The 24,004-nt window shown below is 36.8% G+C and overlaps 1 protein-coding gene across 2 annotated transcripts in view; it reads left to right on the forward strand.

Annotated features, from left to right (window-relative positions):
* Positions 1-13,060: 13,060 nt before the first annotated feature.
* Positions 13,061-24,004, forward strand: part of LOC108380986 (zinc finger protein datilografo) — a 180,192-nt gene continuing 169,248 nt past the window's right edge. For both annotated transcript variants that reach the window (XM_017637402.1, XM_017637394.1), the window contains exon 1: positions 13,061-15,150. In XM_017637402.1, coding sequence (XP_017492891.1) covers positions 13,837-15,150 — 1,314 coding nt within the window. In that variant the 5' untranslated portion in view covers positions 13,061-13,836. The remainder of the gene's footprint in view (positions 15,151-24,004) is intronic.

Below are 24,004 nucleotides of genomic sequence, written 5' to 3' on the forward strand. Positions count from 1 at the left end.
GTTAGTATTAATTTTGTGTACCTTAGCGTCCTTAAATTTCAAAATATCGAAGTCTCAAGCAATTCTGATATTTACCGTTATATAAAAAGCGGGCGTAATTTTAGTCCAATTTCAATATTTTCAGCGGTTTGCTCTTATGTGGCAAGCACAATAATCGTACCGAGTTTGGTACATATTGGTATAACGATTACCGAGATACATATATGTGACCACAAGCGGGCGGTTCTACGCCTATTTTCCAAAAATTTATAATATTCTTATTTTTCGCCTAACAATGATTGCAAATATCAATTTTGAGTATTTAGTTACTAAAATATCGCAAATTTCGTATTTCTGAAAACTACCGTTATATGTAGTTGGCGTGGTTATTGTCCGATTTTGTCCATTTTCAACACCATCCGTCCAACGCCCAAAAGAAGTACACGTACCAAGTTTCGTTAAGATATCTGAATTTTTACTCCAGTTATCGTGTACACAGACGGACGGACGGACGGTTGGACGGACATCGAGTCACCGCCTAATCGATTTCTCTTCTCATTCTGATCATTTATGTATACATTTGTCTATATTTATCTGTATTCGTTTTGCCTGTTTCAAACAGCCGTTATGTGAACAAAGTGTGCACAAGACTAATTTTCAACGAAATGATTTTTTGTACCAAGGTTATTAAGTGCACCGAGTAAATCGGTTACGGAGATACACATTTGTGGACATAAGTGGGCGGCGCCACGCCAATTATCCAAAAATCTATAATAATCTAGATGTATGCTAAGTGTTTATTTCAATCATCGATTTTAAGTGAATTAGCTTCAGTAGTTGTTGATTTATGCAGTTTTCGTGTTTCTGGAAATTACCGTTATATGGCAGGTGGCAGGTTTTGCCCATTTTCAAACATTACAGCATTTCATCAGAACTGGGTGGGGTCACGCTCATTTTCCAAAAATTTTATAATAATATTATTTTTTACCACAATTTTACTTCACAAACTAATTTTCAACAATTTGCATCTAATTTTTAATGGAATATGGTAGTTCTTGAATTTTTCAAAAATACCGTTATATGGGAAGTGGGCGTGGTTATTGCCCGATTTCAAGGATTTTCAATAGATTTTTTATCCAGACCCTAGGCAAGGCGCGTACCAAGTTTGGGAAGGACTCGTGAAGCGGCTACTGAGGTACAGTATTTCATCATAAGTGGGCGGGTCACGCCCATTTTCCAAAAATTTCATAATAGTATTATTTTTTACCAAAGTTCTACTTCATATACTAAGTTTCAAGAATTTGAATCCAATATTTACTGAAATATCGTAGTTCTTACATTTTTCGAAAATACCGTTGTATTGGAAGTGGACGTGGTTATAGTCCGATTTCGCCCATTTTCAATACCAACCTACCTTGGATAAAGGGCAACCTACATAAAATTTTGTTGAGATATCTCAGTTTTTGCTCGAGTTATCGTGTATACGGACGGACGGGCAGACGGACGGACAGACGGACATGGCTTAATCGACTTCTCTATTCATTTTGGGCATGTACGTATACATTTGTCTAAATCTATCTCGATTCGTTTTGGCTGTTACAAACAATTTTTATGTGAACAAAGTTATAATACCCTTGTGTACAAATGCTCTCGGTTTATAAAAATATGGGTATAGTTTTTTTTTTGGTTCAGAACCACCCTAGGGGGTGGCGGCATTAAAATTCCGACTTTATTGTTTTTGGACCACTCTTATGTAGGTATATGTCATCAACAAAAATAAATCTCGACGTGCTGGAAAATAACCAAACATGTATTTTAACCTAGATATTTATGTAAAAAAATAACATAGTTATCGGAAAGGGGAAAAATTAGATTTCGTGGGCCCGTGTAATCCGATAGAAAGCAGCTAATTTTTTCAACCATACTAAAAACTCAACCGCCACTAAGTTTTCGCGCAAATGAAAATCTGTTTATCAAATTAGCTGACAGTTCATGGCTGAAAATATTTATCAAGATAACAGGTCTGATAATTATTGCTTTCCATGTCTAATAACATGATCAAGATAAAGCGTTTGCCTGTGGAGATGCCGCGTAATTATATTTATCGATAAGAAAATGAACACCACTGTCAACGAAAAAATTGCCAAAAATCAACGTGAATATGTTTCGGTCTTATAATAATGCAACGCAGTATACTATTAACTTGTTTGACTTAGGTTTAGGGCAACCCTGAATTGTTTTTCCTTTTTTTAACAATGTTAACTTATTCGTTATTTATGTGTTAAAATAATTATAAAACAAATTTTTTGTGTTTTTAAAACTCTCCGTCCTCCTGGAATGCTAAAAAATTCTGGTCACTTTATTTAAATGGGAAACAGCAAAAATGTGAAAAGCAATGCAAGAAGTCGTTTGAGGAAGATGAATAAATATAATAATTATACGATTTTTTTTTAATATATAATTTTATTGTGCTTTTTAATTTTAAGATTTGCTAGTATAAATTTATTTTTATCTTATATATAAATTGGCAACTTGTTTTCTTTACACCCCTTTCACGGGTGGGTATATACACCCCTTTCACGGGTGGGTATATAAGGTAAGATAAAGCGCCAAGATGAATTCAAAAATGGCACCAATACAAGCAGAGTGTCCAGATTTGGCGATTTTGCGCCAATTTGGCGATTTTTCTTGGATATTTGCGCGTAAAAATTTAGGAAATCGCCATTGGCGATTTTTTCCCTTCAAATAAATTTTTTCCAATTATAAAAATATACAAAACTTAGTTTTCCACGAAAATTTTACAGAAGAGGCTAATGAACTGCGTGATAAACTTGACTTAAGAAGCATATTAAAAGTCTGTCAAAAATGTTTAATCACCCTTATCCAAATAAATACTTTTAAAAAAGCTTTGATTTTGTCACAAGAAACGTGTGTGAATTACAAGAGGGCGGTTTTCAGGGACCTGCCAATTCACAATTTGACTTTGAAGGAAAGAAAAGCAGCGGAAACTAAATATTTAACTCTTTTAACTTTCCCATTGAATAACTTTTTTCAGAACCATTCCATCCGACTCTGAAGAATTCTGAATAATTGCTTACGGAGTGAAAACCGCAACATGCAATAAAATGTCTGGAAATATAAGTAAAGTAGCCTTCATATTATTATCCTTGCCGCACTCACATGCTTTTGTTGAGCGCGTTTTTTTCCGTAATGAATTCAACAAAAACTAAGATTCGAAATAGGATGAGGTTGGAGGAGGTTTAATTCAACAATTCGAATAAAGTGTTATATGAAGACTAATAGTTCTGCTGCAAAACGTTCAAACAGTATGCTATCAAGATTAAATAGCTCAATATATGACAACAACAGAAATGTAAATGACTCAGACACTATAGGTGATTTTGAAGAAATTGTGGAAATAGCTGATCTCGCCTGTGCGATTAATCAATTAATATGAGTTATAATAAATACAACAATTGCGCAGTCCTATTGCAAAATGTGTTGAAACAAATATTTTTAAAAGGTATGAGTATTTTTAAAGAAAATTGTTTGTACATCACTATTACATAAGTGATTTGTGTTATTTTTGTTTTTTTGGTTTTAAAAACTATATTATAACAAGATTTCATTTTTAAAATAAAAGATTTGTTAAATCGATTTCATGAATTTTATTTTAAAAAAATTGGCGATTTTTAGCGATTTTTTTTTCAGAAATTGCGCCTTTTTTTAACAATTTGGACACCCTGAATACAAGTACCATACATGTCCATGGTTGGGCGGGAATGAATCCCAAATGTATGCTTTAATATTGATACTGAAATAAAGGAAAGGGCTAAGCGGCAGTTGAGGAATAAATTTTAAGTAGTTAAGATTCATGCAAGGAAGAAGGTAAAAATGAGTATCTAGCAGAAGAAAGGGATAAAGGCAAAGATTAAAATTAGAGACAGAGGGGAAAGCAGATTTAAATACTTAAACTAAAATGACAATGGTGGGATGAATAAGTAGACTAAAATGACAATGGTGGGATGAATAAGTAGATGCAGAAAATAATAAAGATTAAGATCAGGATAAACGTAAATATAATATAAAAAAATAAACAAAAAACGATTAAACCACTATTTGTGACAGAGCTGTAAAAATTTGCAATACATTTTTTTAGCAATCAATGATTGTGCTAGTCATAGGATTACAATCAAAATTGATTGCATTTTCTGATTGTAAAAACTACAATCAATTTAATTGTAAGCACATTTGATTGCAATGATTGTGACTGCAATCAAATCACTTATTCAATCAAACATTTTAATTGCAATCTCAAAAATGCAATAATTTATTCATGCTTTTTTTTAATAAAAAAATTGAGAGCGTAAAAGCAAAATAGAACGAGAAATTTAGAAAAAGAGAAAACTATCAGAAAAAGTTATTGAACACAAAACTAGAAAAAACTTGTAAGTGAGTAGTTGTTTCACCGTTTTGACATTATGTTCAGTTTTAAACTCTTTGCTTTACACGCAAGCACTTACACAGTCCGGTACATCATTAATATTTTGATTTCCACTCATTTTACTTTTGTTTATGCTTAACCATTTCAACAAATGGCGGCTTTTGACATTTATTATTCTTCTTCCGCTAGCTAATTTCTCTAGCAAGAATTTGCACCTCTCCCGTGTTATTACGCTCTCGATTCAGTGCTCTAGTGGAAATTTTTTGGGTTATTATGCACTTTTCCAGTAAAAATTTGCAGGTTCCAGTACTGACTATTTGTTACTATACACACCTAATATAAACAACGAGTTGTGAGCACTTCAAATTGCATGCATGTTGTTTTAGTAATTTACACTTAGAAAAGAGTTCAGTTACGTAAGTATGTTGCTCTCAAAACATGATTTGGTTATCGATTAAGTTATATGATTAAGTTATAGTTACCAAATCTTGTGTTGAAAGAAAAATATTTAGCAGATTTGTCTTATAAGTTTAAGTTTGACAACAGTTGCCAGAAAGTTGTTGCTGCTTGAAGAAAAACATTTTATTCAAAAAACGGCAAAAAAATATTGAAGACTGTTGTAAAATTTTAGCTTGTAAGACAAATAGGATAACTTCTGAATTACTTAATACCATAAAATATTTACAATTTACAAGACCAAATATAAAATGTGCGAACCAAAATTTATTGTGCGAATATATGACGGCCTAACTAATGATCCAAGTAAATGCACTTGCAGTGCGCAAAAACAATACAGAAGGGCCAAATCGAGCAAACGAATAGCCGCACAAAAGGGAGATGATAAAAATCCAAGCAGCCGGCTGTCTCAGTGGATGACACTTCTAATCCACACAACAAATGTGCAAGTACATATCGATGGCTGAGTGGAAGATCGACCTATCTCGGCAGTTAGTTCGAAAACGACGTATCTCAGAAAACTTTTCAAGAGCGCCCTACTTTAGAATTTGATTGAAGAACGCCCTATTTCAGAATTTTATTGGAAAACCCCCTATCTCAGAATTTGGTTGAAAACGCCCTATATTAGAATTCGGTTCAAAAATTACCTATTTCAAACGAAAATACATTGAAAATGTGCTGAGATAGGGCATTTTCGCATAGGCAGTTGAGATAGGGCGTTCTTAAATCAAATTCTGAAGTAGAGCGTTATTGAAAAATTTTCTGAGATAGGGCGTTTTCGAACTGGCTTCCGAGATAGGTCGATCTTCCACTCAGCCATCGATATGTTATACTACTAGGGATGGTTGAAAAACACAATGGAGGTGCTGTTTAGTTGCAGCTTTGTCATGCAGAAAATCGAGTTTTTATGAACGCACATCGTTTATGCTCTCGATTAGCGGAACGTTAAAGACGACAATCAAAACAACCTACTGCTAGGTGTAATGCCCACCCATCAAAAATTAATTGCAATCAAAAACTTATTGCAATCAATTTCTTCTAAATCATTGCAAATTTCAATTTTTGTAATCAAAATATAAGCAATCAATGTTGATAGCAATTAAACTAGATTGCAATATTACGTAAAATATGCGATTGCAATCCCATTTGATTGCAATTTTTTACAGCCCTGATTTGTGACAACTCCCGCTGAATGTGAAATTTGCAATTTCATTTGGGGAAATAGCTGATGTCGCCTTATTATAGCTTTTATTTTATTTTTAGCGCCGAGCGTTTAAAATTGGATTGTGCAATTAATCAATTAAAATGAGTTATAATAAATTTATTATTTGCGCTGTCCTATTAGGAAATGTGTTAATAATTTTTTTTTAATGTGAATATTAAACAAGTAAGAAAGTCTAAGTTCGGGCGGAGTCGAACATTAAATACCCGGCGCAAATATTAAATAAATGTTTTTTTCACCTTTCCGAAACCTACCGCTAGATGATTAGCCGGGGTGTATCAATTTTGAGTAAATTAGCGTACTTAAATTTCGAAATATTGCAGTTTCAAGCATTTCTGAAATCTACCGTTATATGAAAAGCGGCCGCAATTTTAGTCCGATTTCAACAATTTTCAACGTTTTGCTTTTATGTGGCAAGCAAAATAAAAGCACCGAGTTTGGTACAAATTGGTTGAACGGTTACCGATATATATATATGTGATCATAAGTGGGCGGTGCCACGCCCATTTTCCAAAATTTTATCATAAGCGTATTTCTTCGTAAAGGATTGTTGCAAGCATCAATTTTGAATAAATTAGCTTTAATATTTACCGATTTATCGAAGATAAATCTCCAAATTACCGTTATATGGGATGTGGGCGGGGTTATTGTCCGATTTTAAAAATTTTCGGCCATTTGGTATCCTGTGCCAAGGCCAATAACTGTGCCAAGTTTGGAAGAAATCGGTGCAGCGGTTGCCAAGATATACACATGTAACAATAAGTGGGCGTGGCTACGCCCATTTTTCAAAAATTTATAATATTCTTATTTTTCGTCTAAAAATTTTTGTAAATATGAATTTTGAGTGAATAATCTTCAGTAGTTACTGAAATATCGCAGTTTTTATATTTCTGAAAACTACCGTTATATGGGAGGTAGGCGTGGTTATCGTCCGATTTTGCCCATTTTCAATACCGTCCGTCCTACGCTGATAAGAAGTACACACACCGAGTTTCGTTAAGATATCTCAATTTTTACTCGAGTTATCGTGTGCACGGGCGGACGGACGGACAGACATTCACCGCTTAATCGACTTCTCTTTTCATTCTGATCATTTATTTATACATTTGTCTATATCTATATATATATCGTTTTGCCTGTTACAAACAACCGTTATGTGAACAAAGCTATAATATCCTTGTTCACAAGTGCGCTCGGGTATACAAATTTAAATGGGAGTGCAAAAAGTTCATCTTGAGCGACATATTGCATCCCATATTCTTGTAGGCTGTTAAAAGGTTGCTGACCAAGTCTTCATAGTTTTCGGCTTTGTGGTTTCCAATAAAATTACGAACATCCTTTCGAAAACATGTCCATGCGGATTTTTTCGATCGGATTAAGTTTTTCTTCAAACTGTTCATCAGCCAATAGGTCTCTACAAATCTCCCTCTTTTATTTTGGCATCGCTGATTTTTGGGAATTTCTGTTTATTTTTACTACAACATTGACTTTTAACAATTAGTTGACCGCAAATATAACAAAAGTTATCAGGATGATTTGCATACACTCTAGGCATTTTCTTACGATGTGTGGAAATAACAATCACAAAAAATACCGTTTTAATGTCAATAATATCTAACACGGTGTAACACTGATCATGAACTTTTTAAGTGACATATTACAGGTCCGTAGGGCTGGTCGAGTAATTCACGAAACTGCGTTTAACATTTTTGTAACACCCTCAAACTTATTCTTAAAAAAACATTTTTTCACGACTTCCGGTACTAAAAAATTTTCAGCTCGGTTATTTTTTAACCAATTTTAAGTTTTAATATGGCTTTGGAAAGAAGAATATTTGCAATAATAAGTTTTGTAAACACGTTGTAAATATGTGGAAAAATTTTGAAATAAATCTGAAACGTACAGCAAATTTTATTATTTTTTCCAATTCTACAACATGTTGTGCCAAAATTTCATAAGAAAAAAATCTCTTTTAGTCATTACTTTGGAAATACTGTTTAATTTCGAGAAAAACTAGCTACTATCTAACACGGTGTTACACTGATCATGAACTTTTTAAGTGACATATTACAGGTCGTAGGGCTGGTCGAGTAATTCACGAAACATACTCAGAAACTCAAATTTCATATATCCAAGTTATGGCAATTTTACTAATTTTGACTAGAGTTGCATAAATGTTTCGACCGAGTAAATGCTTGCACAATGTATTCCATACCCACCAAGTACTTGGTAACATGTATCGAAGTACAAAATCTACTCGGTACTTACTCATATATACTCGTATCGGAACATCACTAGCCATAAACCGAGCTTTATTAATATTAGGAGTAATCGAGGAGGAAACAAGTAAAAAGGCCTAAGTTTGGGTGGAGCCGAACATTAAATACCCGGCGCAAGTATTAAATATAGTTTTTCACCTTTCTGAAAACTACCGCTATTTATATGCTAAGAAGAGTGGCTTTACCCCTATTTCTAACAATTTCGATAGTATGTTCAGTTATACTTAATGAGATAAACTTGTATAGTTAGATGTTGGCGGAATGACTCCCACTTTCCAAAATTCTATAATAATGTTACTTATTTTCAAGGATTCGTTGTTAGTATCAATTTTGTGTAAATTAGCGTCCTTAAATTTCGATGTTTGAAGAATCTCCGAAATTTACCGTTATATGAAAAGTGGGAGTGATTTTAGTCCGATTTCAATAATTTTCAAACTTTTGCTGTTATGTGGTAAGCGAAATAATCGTTCCAAGTTTGGCAAAAATTGATCGAACGGTTACCGAGATATACCTACTTGGTCATAAGTGGGCGGTGCCACATTATATCCGTGGCTGGCGGTTAGGAGCGCCCAAAGTATGCGGCGCTTCAGGCGTGCTGCTCTCTTGGCAACGTACTGGCTACCGTGATAGTACCCCACAGTTAGGGATGGCAGCGATTAATCATTTGATTAAATTAATCGATTATTTTTGTCCAATTGGCGATTTAATTGTATCGTAGTCTTGTTTTTATTAATCGATTAATTGTAAAATAATCGTAAAATTATTTTCAAGAAATATGAATTCTGTAACTGTACAGAATTTCAAACAGCCACAAGAAATGCTCAAGTTCAGAGCATATAATGGTGTAAATAGTTGTCCATGTTAGCCCATTGGAAAAGCTACAAAACTAAGTGCGGCAACGTTAAAGGCCCTATATACTCATTGATTTATCGGCAAACCAGTTGGCCAAATACTAGAAGTTGGTTGCAAATCAGCCGTATGTAGGCAAGTTGGTCAACCTGGAGGAAAATAAAACTGTTTACCCAAAACTTTGCGGACTTTCGAAACAAAACTGTCATTTAGTTGGTATCTCGGTGCCTGCTCAGCGCCTTTTTTCAAAAGCTGGTGCTACATTTACAAAGAAACGCAACCGATTAACAACAAAACGCTTACACCGTGCGACAAATTTTTAAAACACACGAAAAAGTCAATATATTCACAAAACTAGGAGCCAAATATAGTATAACCGCGTTTTTAAGTTTTCTCTGACGTCAGGATTTTTTTAAAGGACTTAGAAATTTCTAGGATATGATTGAATAAAAAATTATTTAAAATATTTGGTGCATTGTAGAGTAACAATATGGGTATCAATTAAAAGGAAAATTCCGTAGAATTGAAAAAAAAATTAATTTTTTGGTGCACCAGGGCGAATATGTGTTAAAAATATCCTTTTAAGACTTTATCCTTGAATATCCTTGGAAATTTCCAATATTTATTTTTGAAAAAAATACGTCGAGGGCTAATATGTTAACTACCATATCCCGAATTTCGTCCTTCTAACTTTACTAGTTTTAGATTAAAAAAAATTTACACTTCTCTTTATATTGATAGTTACAATATACATAAATGAGATACTGGAATCATTACACTGTACAGCACTCGCCTGGGTGTTGTACCAAAACAAATTTTTTTTAAGAGATTGAGTCATAGGTAAAAAAGCAAATTTTTCCGTTTTTCGAAGTTAGCCTCCGAAATCGAGATATGGGCATTCGAAGTTCGAAATAGGACCTTTTTTATTATTATATGTAAATAACTAAAACACTAAAATTACAGACGTAGTCCACCTTTTGCTCTTATTTAAATTGTATATAAATATTTTTGTGCAAGCTTATACTACAGGTGCTATAAGGGGTCAAAGGTCCAGTCTTCGAAAAATTAAAAACCTTATATGTCAATGTTATTGTGGCTTGTTAACATTTTATTTTTAATATTTTTATTGAGCTTTGTACCACGATTGTTTATTAGGAAAAATTGAAAAAGCAACAAAGTCTAAGCGGTAGAAGTTATAGCACTATTTCGGAGATCACCACATCTCCTCATCAGACTTCTTTTTCTANAAAAAGAAGTCTGATGAGGAGATGTGGTGATCTCCGAAATAGTGCTATAACTTCTACCGCTTAGACTTTGTTGCTTTTTCAATTTTTCCTAATAAACAATCGTGGTACAAAGCTCAATAAAAATATTAAAAATAAAAACCTTATATTTCGAACAACTTTGAACTGATTTAAAAAAAAATAATATCTGTGTAAACGCGATTATACGCCCTTTCTTCTAATATGCATATTTGTATTCTTCGTATGTAAAAGTTTGAGCGAAAACATTTAAAAGTAAGAGATACCTTTAAAAAAAAATATTTTAAACAAACAAGTTACTAACCCATTTTTAAAAAATTTATATCGTTGTTAACGCAATCAAATTTTCTTTCTTCTGATATGCGTATTTGTATACTTCGTATAAAAAAATTTGAGAAAAAACACTTAAACATTTAAAAATACCTTTTTTTATAAAAAAAATAAGAAAGAAATTACTAAGCGATTTTTAAGAAATTGGTATCGTTGTAAAGGCGATTGCACCCCCATTCGTCTGGTGTGCATATTTGTATACTCCCTGTATAAAAATTTGAGAAAAAACACTTGAAAGTAAAAAATACCTTTTTTTTATAAAGAAAAAAATTAAAAAAAAAAAATTACTTGATATTTAAAAAATTGGTATCGTTGTAAAGGCTACCAATAAACTTATACTTTTTTAAACCCAAAAACTTCGGTGTATATACAACAAAAAATATAATTAAAAACATTTTTTTCCTTCTATATAAACTCCTGCCCCTAGATGAAAGGCTGCCTACGCCCTTGTATACAAAACAATTAAAGTATTTAAACCGTAGGTATATCATACGGTCAGTTTGTTCTTTTAGAGCGCATACATGGTTCCATCATGATTCCAGTATCTTCATTTATGTATACTGTAACTATCAATTTCTTATAAAGGGAAGTGTAAATTTGTTTTTATCTAAAACTAATAAAGTTAGAAGGACAAAATTCTAGGAGTTGGTAGTTAAAATATTAGTCCTTGACATATATTTTTTTCAAAAAACAAATATTGGAAATTTTCAAGGATACTCAAGGATAAAGTTTTAAAACGACATTATCAATACTTATTCGTCCTTGTGTACCCAAAAATTCATTTTTTTTTCTATTCTACAGAATTTTTCCTTTTAATTGGAACCCATACAATGCACCGCATTTTTTGAATAATTTTTTTATTCAATCATATTCTAGAAATTTCAAAGTCCTTTTAAAAAAATCCTGACCACAGAGAGAAAAACTAAAAACGCAGTTTTACTATATTTGGCCCCCAGTTTTGTGATTATATTGATTTTTTCGTTTGTAAAATTGACTGTCGCAAAAATGGTTAAATAATATATAATTATCGGCACTAAAAATATTCGTTTTAGTTTATTTAGGGCTAGTTACGAAGAGATTTAGGAATTGTTTATGGAAAATGTTTTTGTGAATACTCACTGTAAAAAATGCCTTACCGATTAACCAATTATTTCTCAATAATTGCAATTAATTTTTGTGGATTGCGATTAATCGTATGATTAATTAATCGATTATTTTATTTTTTTTGTGATCCCAACCCACAGTGTGTTTAACGATTATTAGTAAATTGTTCATTAGAAATAATTCAAAGAGTGTTTCTGAGTGCGGCTTTTAGAAGTAGAAATAAAAATATAAAATTTTGAATTCAAAAAGAGCATTTTTTTAATTTTTGGTAACTATAAACTTAAAGTAGATATTTTTTGTTAGTTCAAAACTTGGATATACATTTTTGGTAATTTTGTAACAGGGGAGGAAAAAAGTGGACAGTCAAAAGCTGAAAAACTGAATGGTAAAAAGTGGACAAAAATAGTAGACAGTAAAGAGTGTATATATGTATGTATATGTATGTATACGTAAACACATATAAATAAACCCGTTCACATGATCTAAAACTAAAACTAATAATTGTAATTATTTTTGAACGCATGGCTAATGTAAAACTGATAAGCGCATGCAAAATATTCAATAAATACATATCTCCAACTTAATAATTACCTTATAAAATGTCCTAAATATCTTGGCTGTCACCTTCTTTAAAGTAGGTAACACAAAACCCACCCAGCGAGTAAGTGGGGTGCAATCCCAAACAGGAGAATTGATAAGCAATTTGAATTACTGCAACAATGACAAGAAATCTGCAATAAATTGACAAAAGTCTAGTTGATGATATTAGTGTCTCCAGTTAAAAAAATAAATCCCAACAAGCGCCAAAACTCAGCAGGAACATTATTAAAAAATTACGAACAACAAACGTGAATCGCAAATCACCGACTGCAATGGTCTCACCGGTATCGACAGCAAAGAATGTGAAATATTTGCATATACAAAAATAAGAAAACCTAATTCGAACCAAGAAAAAACAACTACAAAAATTAAACACATATTCAAAGCAAATAGCTCAGCAGCAGCATCAGAACGGCGCAAAAAATATTAAATAAATAGTTTAAAAAACTAAAACCTCGCTATTATAATTTCCATTGGTACTGTCATCAGGTATGTAACTGAAGAATAGAAATCGCTGCATCTTTTAAGCGCATCAATATTACATAGTTACATCCCGAGCTAATAAAAGGGAGGTAATAATAATAAAAAGGAAAAGCTTATTAATTTACGCTGCGCTAAGAATTCATCCATACGGCACGCATTCGGGGCAACCGCTTGCTCCAACATTAAGCTTTCGGTTGCTTCTTTTTCGGCCCACCAACTGTACGTACGACGCAAGGGCTTACCGCTTCGAGTGTATGATTTATTGCAATAGCCACACTGGGTCAGATATCACAACAACAACTGCTTCTCCTGCACACTCAAACAGGGCAGCAACTAAAGCTAGAAATAGAAGCGAACTTCGACGTCCGAACAACGGCAGCTAGCATACTTGACGAGGATCAGGCACCGAAGGCGGCGGCGGCGGTAGTAGCACAACTACAAATATTGCAAGCAGAGCGAAAAGCCTTCGCGCCAACAGAATTAGAAGTAACACACGTAGACACAAGCGGAAATACGGCGAAAACGGCCGAGGTCATAATTAGTGTGGCAACGTTTGCAGATAGCGCAACAGCAGGAGCAGCAGCAGCGGCGGTGGGTAAGGCGGAGGCTAGCGGTTGTTACGGCAGATTCAGACAGGCTTTGGGCAGCGTTGAAAGAGCAGAAGCAGCAGCAGCGGCGGTAACGTCAATAGCGGTGGCGGACGACAGGGCCATTGCTCAACTTCACATACCGACGCCGAAAATTCCTTCGCTGGGCGAGGCGCTGCTACCGAATGCTCTCAATATACCGCCTGTGGCGTCTACCTTGGCAGCTGCATTGCATGCACAAATGACAACTGCCGTACAGAAACAGCAGCAACACTTCCCACACCACCTTCAAACCCACCAAAATCAGCACCCACATCTCAACCAGCAGCATCAGACGTTCTCACACCAGCAGCAACGACAGGAGAGCGACCAACAACAACTGCTGCAAGAGCACAATCAACAGCGCTCGCAGCTCCTCAAAATGGATGCGGACTTTTGGCAACAGTCGCGCGGCCCCCTCGGCCTGCATGCTGCCGCCGCACTCGCGACAAACCAGCTGCATCACCACCATCACCATCAACAACAACAGGAGCAGCAACAACAGCCGCATCAAGAACAACAACAGCACATTCAGCACCCCCAACAACCACACCACAGCCAACAGCCACCGCACATGTCCGGCGTGGGAGCAGTGCATCAAGAACAACAGCAACGAGCGCTGCCTTCAACTCTTTCAGTGCTGCCAACACACGAGCAACGCCAACAAAATCACCACTTGCTTTTTAATGCAGCAGCGGCAGCAGCTGCTGCAGTACACCTGAGCGGTGTTGTGAAATCAAACGAACTACAGAGTGTTTCTAGCGGCCTGAATGTAGAGGGCGGAGCCTGCGGTGTTGCAGCCAACAGCTGTAATACGCCAGATGGCCAAGCCGTGTCCATCAACAGTGCCGGAAACAGCAATGGTACTGGCAACAGCAGCAACGAAACTACCGGTGAACGCCTGGGCATTAGCGTTAAGCAGGAAACACAGACTGCGGCTGCAACAGCAGCTGCTCCCACGGCTGTGGCCGCGGTGGTCTCAGCAAACAACCAACATCAGCAGCCTAAATACCAAGCGAATATGCACAATGCCATCGACGCGCTACACCAGCAGCTGCAGCTGCAGCAACAGCTACAACACCAACAGCAGAACGACTTAACGCCAAGTGCCTATGGTGCCGATGAAACCGATGCGATCAGCGGTCAGCTGAAGATGCAACAAGTGGCCACCGACCTACAACACGCCGCCCATGTGCACCAGCAGCAGCCACAGTCGCAGCATGCGCAAACGCAGTCACATCACGCTGCGCATCCACACTCTCATCATCAACAACAGCAGCAACAGTCATCTACGCAATCTCAGGTACAGCAACAGTTGCAACAATCAATCGGGCCACAACAGCAGCAACAACACGATTTGGGCATAGGGCTGAGCAGCCCGCTGCGCATGCAGAGTGGGGGCTGCGGAACTACGCTGGTGCCTCTGCAATCGCCTCAGCAATCACTGACACCGTCCGGAGGGAGCTCAACGCCCGACATTAAGTACAACAGCGAAAAATTGGTTAACGAAATACAGGTGCGTACCCGATAGTGATAGCATATTCTAGTATTATTAGCTGTAATATTGCTCCAATTTATGTGAACATTTTAATTATTTCTGCGTGACAACTAAGTGTTTAATTAGTTAAAATGGCTAAATAGCAGCGGCCGAACAAAGCAAACATTTTAGTAAATTATTGGCTTTATTACACGGTGCTACTCAAAAACATTTCGAAATTCAACCGAAACAAAACCTAACGTAGGTTGTAGGTAGGGTCGAGCACAATATGAAAATTGTAGTGCCCAAACGAAGGTTTGGTCTGGCTTCGGTATTCGGCTGATTTTTTACCTTAATCTTCATCTTGTCTCCTAATTCAACGCGTATAGCGTTCTCCACTTCTGGGGCCGTGGTTAGGCAGTCCATGTCCAGAACTTCTAGACGTAAACGTCTAGTGAGAATACGGGCGTCTCCAAGCTGACCAATGGCGGAGCACACATTTTCCTTAAATGCTGACTGGTCGCCACAGCGCTCCATTTCGATAAGCACGCCGCCTTCGCTGGTTTTCCGAACAGATCTAATTACGTTCTCACGTTGGAGCTAACCACGTATCGTTCCCAGCACCTCTGCATAGGTTTTGCCTTCAGCTGGCTTAATGATTAGTTTGGCGAGACTCTTCTTTTTTCTCACCCTCTTCTGTTTTTGCGGCAGGTCGCCTCGCCCTTATTTACCAAGGGTTTACCTGGCGCTGGTTCTGGCTTGGGCTTTCTGCGTTTTCCATCCGTTATACATTGATTATCTGGTACGGTTTTCTGCGCATTATTATCATTATTATTATCATTATTGCCAATATGTTTGAACAGTTCTTTAGGTCCAATTATTCTCTAGGCTTCCCTATAAGTGGAGACTATCCGTACGAGCTTCGTCCAATCAACTCTGCTTATATTCCAGTAATATCTTCCGATGAAGTTTTACACTCTTTAAAAACCTTAAAAGCGTCATTTGATCATATTCCGACCTGTTTTCTTAAAAACTGCGCTGAGAACATCTGCGAGCCTTTAACAACTCTATTCAATTTGTCACTTAAACATGGCGTTTTTCCGTCAGCCTGGAAGGAGTCTTTCATAATACCACTTCAAAAAAAGGCAGCAGGTCCTCTATAGAAAACTATCGAGGCATAGCGAAGCTCTCCGCTATCTCCAAATTATTCGAAGCAACTGACATATACTATATCTTCTTCAATTTCACAATCTCAACACGTGTTTTCTAAAGGAAAATCTACTATCACTAATTTATTGGAGTTTACAACTCATGTCTCAAACGGTTTTAGAGAAAATGCTCATACCGACGTAATATACGCCGATTTCAGTAAAGCTTTTGACAAAGTATGTCACTCGTTACTCATCCGTAAACTCGACCTAGCCGGCTTTCAGCCCAGTCTTCTTCAATGCATCTCATCTTTCCTCTCTGATAGAACACAAAGAGTTATTTTTAAAAGTTGTTCTTCCAACACCATTAAAGTTTCTTCAGGAGTTCAGGGAAGCCACCTTGGTCCGATTCTGTTCCTGATATTCATTAATGATATTTCTTCTGTAATAAAATATTCAAAAGTTTTAATGTATGCCGATGATGTGAAACTTTTTAAAACATTTTCCTCTATCGGAGAAAGGTCTTAGCAACGTGGTTAGTTGGTGTAATGCAAATTATATGCCACTTACCCTTAAAAAATTTAAAGTTATGTGTTTCTCTCGAAGGGCAGATCATCCAGCTGTTTATTCAATTTCAAATTATAATCTGGAGTACAGTCAACAAAGCCAAAGGCGTTTTTGCATTTGTAAAGCGATGGTCAAAAGAGCTCAAAGATCCTTATGTTACAAAAGCTCTTTTTACCACTTTAGTTACACCTATACTAGAATAGGGATCTATTGATTGGAATCTCCGCTACCAAGTTCATTCAGATAGGATTAAATCAATTTAAAAGCAATTCTTGCTTTTGCATTGCGTGATTTAAACTGGGATTCAGACTACAATCTCCCCCCTTACACTAGTCGTCTGAGGCTCACCCTGGTGCGAAATAAAGTCAATTGACATTATTACCTTTTCAAAAGCGAAATAAAGTCAACAAAATTTAAAAATAATGTCATTGACGCTATTTCCTCATTCAAATGGAAATAGCGTCAACAATGCTTAAAGTATGTCGATTCATAGAAAATGTTCTTACAATAAACATTGCCCGATAAGTGTTGTTTTTTAATAGATGAAAAAGGTTATTGCCAAATTTTATTAAAAAAAATTAAATTACGAATATGTAAAAACACGATGCGAAAAACTAAACGCCTGCGCACAGCTGGAATACGAGAAATATTTGAAGAAAGAGTGTAGAAATGATCCATAACTTGAAAAACATGTTTCGTTTCCACAAAAATAAATCCAACATTATTAAATTGAAGAAACAGTCCATGTCCAAAATCCCCGGAGGAACACTGAAAGAATTCTGTGTTTTAAATTAGCATATTTTGAACGAATTCGGAATGTCTAAGGTGGAAAAGAAACCAACTTTTCTATAAGGAAACAATTATAGAAAAAGAATTTTCTTACACTGTATTCATGTCTCCGCCAGCAATTTGTGACATCATTTAAAACCAGCTAAGGAGAGAAACGACACTATTTATTAGATGGCACATTCAACGAGCCAATGTGCCAAAATGCGGGTATAAACAATTATTGATTATTTAATATCGGAACCGAGATCATATAAGTTAATTAATTGGTTTTCTCACACTTTTGAAACACAAATTATATGCTTTTTTACTGCAGACAAGTTGTTGCCCCAAAACACAGCAGAAATCTTCCAATCAGGGCTGGCAACTATCCTTAGTTATGAGGTGCCATATTGAGGATAAAAAAGTGCCAAAATGTGCCAAATAGAAAAATAAAAGTGCCAAAAAAGGTGTCATTCCTTTTAATCATTCACATTTAGCAATAAAATAAAGCTACATTTTCCAAACAAAAGTGCAATGATAAAATAAGATAAACCAGTTGAATAGCCTTTATAAATTAGAAAATTTTAGTTGAGAAAAAGAAGTGCACGCAAAGGATTTCACAAAAATGTATTGAAATGTTATTTTTTTTACAAAAGTGCCATTTTGGCACTTTGTGCCAAATTGAAAAATTAAGTGCCATTTGAAGTAAAATAGGGACAAATGGCACGGTTTGAGCCAAGTTGGCATCCCTGCTTCCAATAACTTACAAATATAAAAATGTGAAATATCGAGGGCTTGAATTCATTAATCATCATTAATAATTATCATTATCTGCAATTTGCAAAAAAAATAATTTGTGGTTTTAGAAACCATCTGGGACTTATTAACCTGTCGTTATAGAAGGTAGCATTAATATCACTGATGACAGTTAAAGCTTAGGTGGATTTTTATATAAGAATCTCATCTTTGTGAAAAGTGTGCAGATAGAGGGTATTTTATTGAATATAAGCCCTCGATGTTTAAAATATATAAAAATTTTATTTCACCGTATACAAAAAATAAATCTACCTGCGTTACAGCACGTCGGGAGACGGGGAAGGGGGGGCCGGAGGGGGCCGCGGCGTAGCATGACGTATTGCGCGACGGTCGCGCGGGGTACGCGGGGCGCGAGCGCGGCGCATGCGGTGTGGCGCGCTGACACGGGCCGCCGCGAAGCTAAACAAATTTAATGTTTGTAAGGGAAATAATGTCAATGGATTTTATTTCGTTTTTAAAAAGGTAATAATGTCAGTTGACTTTATTTCGCACCAGGGTGGGAAATAAAGTCAATTGACCTTATTTCCGTTGATCTTATTACCTGTCACCGAAATGCTAGGTATAATATTTATAGTAAAATTAATGACAGGCTTTATTAATAGCCCGGCCCTTCTGGCTGAGGTAATTTTAATGTTCCCTCTCTAGTGTCAAGACACTTTCCACCTCTATTTTTAAAGCCATGCAAAACTAATTTTGAACTAAACGAATCATTTCGTTGTTTATGTCAAGAGTTTAACTCGCATTCTAGAACGTTTGACATATCGGACTCGATTTTTGCTATAAAGAAAACTGTCAATTCCACTCTCAATAATTGAAATACTATCTTTAGCATATCCAATCAGCTGATGAATTTGATTCTGTAGCTGAATAGTTTTAGATCTCGCCAACCTGGGAAAACTGAGAATTTACTTTGCTATATACAATCCAGACTTTCAGAAACACTCGGAAAAAAATGAAAATGTACTACAGTGATGTTAATGAATTCCTTAGCCACACTGCTCAAAATATCTAAATGTCCCAATACACGACCGCATACATATTCAAGGCCGTATTTCTACTTAAATTGCTTAAATTCGACAGTTTTTATGCAATTGCATTGGGTGAGGCATACCTTTTTTTAAAAATAAATGTTCTTTTTGATAGACCAGTATCGCCCAGTGGCCGAAATTCGAAATCCTTTTTTTATAAGCTTTTTAATTTGGCTTGTTGCCAATATTGATTCCTTTATGCGGGTAACGATTTTCAAGTCCACTAGCATACGAAAAGATATATGTAAGTAGATCTCTATCCCATCTACCTCAATAATGTTGTTAGGTGATGTGATATAGTACATACAACCCTTTAAACACAATTTAGTAATTCTCAGCATGTTTTTATACAATAATTAAAATTATTGTAACCAATAGAGGTATGTTGTACAAAAACACATCAACAGAATTTCACAAAAGTTGATATACAATTATTCGTCGATTTATATAGTTATCTTTTTACTGCTCATGTTTATTTTACGAGGACGAAGCATCGAAAGCCTAACCCCGTCAGTGTGAGACTTTAATCCAAACTAAACTTCCTACCGTCATGTACCGTTCCCCTCCCGGTCCCACCGTCAAGGATTTCGTCGGATTTACAACACTGTGTGACTGCTAAAGTTATAGATCTATTCTCTTCTTCTTCTTATTATTATTTGGCACAGTAACCGCCTAAGCGATTTTGGCCGAGTTCAACAAAGCACGCCAGTCGTTTCTCTTCTGTGCCAACTGAAGCCAATTGGAAATGACAAGTGTAGCCAAGTGCTTCTCCACCTGGTCTTTCCATCGCAGTGGGGACCTCCTTCTTCCTCTGCTACCACAGCGGTTGAATGCATTCAGAGCTGGAATGTCGGTGTCCATTCGAACAACATGACCTAGCCAGCGGAGCCTCTGTCTTTTAATTCGCTTCACTATGTCTATGTCATTGTAAAACTCATACAGCCCATCGTTCCATCGTCTGCGGTACTCGCCGTCTCCAACGCGTAAAGGCCCGTAAATCTTCCGCAAAATCTTTCTTTTGAATACTCCAAGAGCCGCCTCATCAGTTGTTGTCATTGTCCATGCTTCTGCGCCATATACCAGCACGGCATGATGAGTGACTTGTAGAGTGTGGAGAGGACTTTACTCCTGAATTGCCTACTCAGTCCAAAGTAGCACTTATTGGCAAGAGTGATTCTGCGTTGGATTGCCATGCTAACATTATTATCATTACATTGACATTACATTTTTTCAAGATTTGTCGTATTGCGAATACCTGGTCTATGGTGGATTTGCCAGGTCTAAAGCCACACTGATAAGACCCAAACAGTTCATTGACGGTGGGCTTCAGTCTTTCACACAATACACTCGATAAGACCTTGTAACCTATGCTTATAAAGTCGCCTTTCTTGTGGATTGGGCAGTGCGCACTTAATTCCAGTCGTCGGCATGCACCTTATTAGCTCCTTGCCACCGTAATTGAAGAGCTCAGTAACAGGCCGTCAGCTACAGCAGCTTTGTTACTTTTCATCAGCATAATCACTCTACGTACCTCGTCATAATCAGGAGCTTTGATATCGACTCCATCATCATCGGCAGGGGTCTCGGATTCGTCTTCTCCACTTCTTTCAGTGCTTCTGCTATTCAAAATGGTCGAAAAGTATTCCCTGCATAATTTGAATACGTTCTGGACATCGGTCACTAGGTCGCCATGGTTGTTCCGACAGGAGTCTTGAAACCTTTCTTAAGTCGCTAAACTCTCTGCTAAATATTTCGGGTGTTTTTTCTGTCGGCCAGCATTTCAAACTCTTCGCACTCACGTATTTCAACCTCTCTCTTCTTATTGCGGCAAATACGTCTAGCTTCCCTCTTCAGTTTCCTATAACGGTTCCACATGGCTCGCGTTTCGGCTGATCGCAGTGTTATCCTGAAGGTGGCAAATTTCTTATCTGCAGCTTCTTGACACTCTTTATCGTCCCCGTAATGAGCGGGAAATGTGTTTCCACTGCTCGCGTATGTCGCTTTGTTGAAGAGTGCTCTCTCACAACAGGTCTGTTTTGAATGCAGCTTTTCGAAGTTGAGCTTTCCTTGCATTGTTGGGCGCACATTTTTTGCTGCACCCAGGCGGGTGCGTATGTTGGCTACATCCATATAGTGGTGCGAGTCGATGTTTGGTCCTCGGAGTGTACGTATGTACATCTAAAACACTGGAAGTGTGTCTTCCATCTACCAAAACATGCTCAATTTGGTTTCCCATTTTTCGATCTTGAGACATCCATGTAGCTTGATGGCTCTCTTTTTGTTACAACCCAGTACTACATACTACCAAGTTTCGATCACCAGCGAAGTCGATCGGCCTCAGCCCTTTATCGGATGTTTCTATGTGGAGGCTGAATTTTCCGACAGTGGCGGCCAAGATCTTTTCGTTGCCCACCTTGACATTGAAATCGCCAAGCACGATTTTTATACGTGTCGGAGGCAGCGCTAATATGTACGCTCTAAGCGGTCATAGAAGACATCCTTGGATGCCTCGTCCTTCGCTTCCATCGGAGCATTGGCGCATATGAGCGAGATGTTGAAGAATCTCGCTTTGATGCGGATTGTGGCTAGACGTTCGTCCACTAGAGTGAGCGCCGGTACTCGGCGACGGAGTCTCTCTTCCACCACAAATCCAACACCGAATTTTCGCTCCTTTACGTGACAACTGTAGTAGACGTCGCAAGGCTCCACGCTCACCCTCCTCCCCCGTCGATCGCATTTCATAGATGGCGGTGACGTCAGCATTTATTTTCCCTAGGACATCAACCAGCCGGGCAGAGGCACCTTCCCGATTAAGGGTTCGGATATTCCAGGTGCATACCCTCAAATCATAGTCCTTCCTACGTTTTCCAGGGCAGGGTTTTAGCGTGGCGGGACCCAAATCCAGCTCACGCGGGGTTTTACGCCCTCCCACTTTAGCTTGCTCCAATACGAGTATTCGGTCGCTACCCAGATGATTCATGGATATAAATATCCGAAAGTAGTGAGCTGCGATTTGAACCGTAAGCACCTGAATCACTTCTGGCCACTCCCAGGTGAATGGCAGTCAAAAGCTTTGCAGTACTGGGAAATATACAGAACATAGTAGCCAAAGGCGAATATCTCCATTTAACCTTTTTTTAAATTCGTAGCTCTACATACCTTTATAGTAAACCAAATAGCCGGACCAGACCTTATTCAAAATAAAAAAACGAACTCTGTAATATTCCTCCGCAATTTTGAAAGATAAACTAACAATTTATAATCGTTGCTTTGAAGCGAAATATCTTCTCTAAATAATATACATATGTATGTATAAATATGAGGGCGTATTGAACATTTTGAGTATGCAAATTTTTATACCCGAGCGCACTTGTGCACAAGGGTATTATAACTTTGTTCACATATCGAGATAGATATGGACAAATGTATACATAAATGATCAGAATGAAAAGATAAATCGTTTAAGCGGTGACCGTCTGTCCGTCCGACCGTCCGTCTGTGCACACGATAACTCGAGTAAAAATTGAGATATCTTAACGAAACTTGGCACGTGCACTTCTTTCTGGCGTAGGAAGGATGGTATTGAAAATGGGCAAAATCGAACAATAACCACGCCTACCTTATGGTTACATGTGTCTTGGTAACCGCTGCACCAATTTCTTCCAAGCTTGGCACAGTTATTGACGTTGGTATAACATACGAAATGGCCGGTAATACGGTAATTTAGAGAAATACGAAATCTTCGATAAATCAGTAAATATTGAAGCGAATTTATTCAAAATTGATGCTTGCAACAATTCTTTACCGATAAATATATTTATGATAAAGTTTTCGGAAATGGGCGTGGCACCGCCCACTTATGTTCACATATATGTATCTCGGTAACCGTTTTACCAATTTGTACCAAACTCGGTGTGGTTATTATGCTTGCCACGTAGAAGCAGAACGTTGAATATTATTGAAATTGGACTAAAATTACGTCCGCTTTTCATATAACAGTAAATTTCAGAAATGCTTGAAACTTTAATATTTCGAAATTAAAGGACGCTAATTTACTTAAAATTGATACACCCCAGCTTACCATGTAGCGGTAGCTTTCGGAAAAGTGAAAAACATATATTTAATATTTGCGCCGGGTATTTAATGTTCGGCTCCGCCCGAACTTAGACTTTCTTACTTGTTTACGCTGGTATATTCATTTATGCTAGATATATTATTTTTTTTTTGTTTTGTCACACCGTGTAATAAATAAAAAATGCATTAAGGGCCGTTAACTTATCTATTTTAAAGTATAGTTAAACCATTAGTTAAACTTAACTACGGAAAATTCTGTGTAATTTTTCTGTAGTTAAGGTTAACTTATGATTTAACTATTATTTAAAACAGACATATGTGCGCTATGTGTTTTCTGCCATCTGCTGTAGTTACTTAAGAAGTAAAAGTCTTGACTGTTCAGCAAACCGGTCTATAGTTTTATCAATAATCTCAGATTGGTTCTGCGATACAAACTTTCGATGTACGCATAGAAGCAGGGACCGTAAATAACAGTTACTTTTTTTCAACAGC

This window comes from Rhagoletis zephyria, unplaced genomic scaffold (assembly GCF_001687245.7).
Source record: "Rhagoletis zephyria isolate East Lansing unplaced genomic scaffold, Rhagoletis_zephyria_1.1 Rzeph_scaffold_00130, whole genome shotgun sequence".
Lineage (NCBI taxonomy): Eukaryota > Metazoa > Arthropoda > Insecta > Diptera > Tephritidae > Rhagoletis > Rhagoletis zephyria.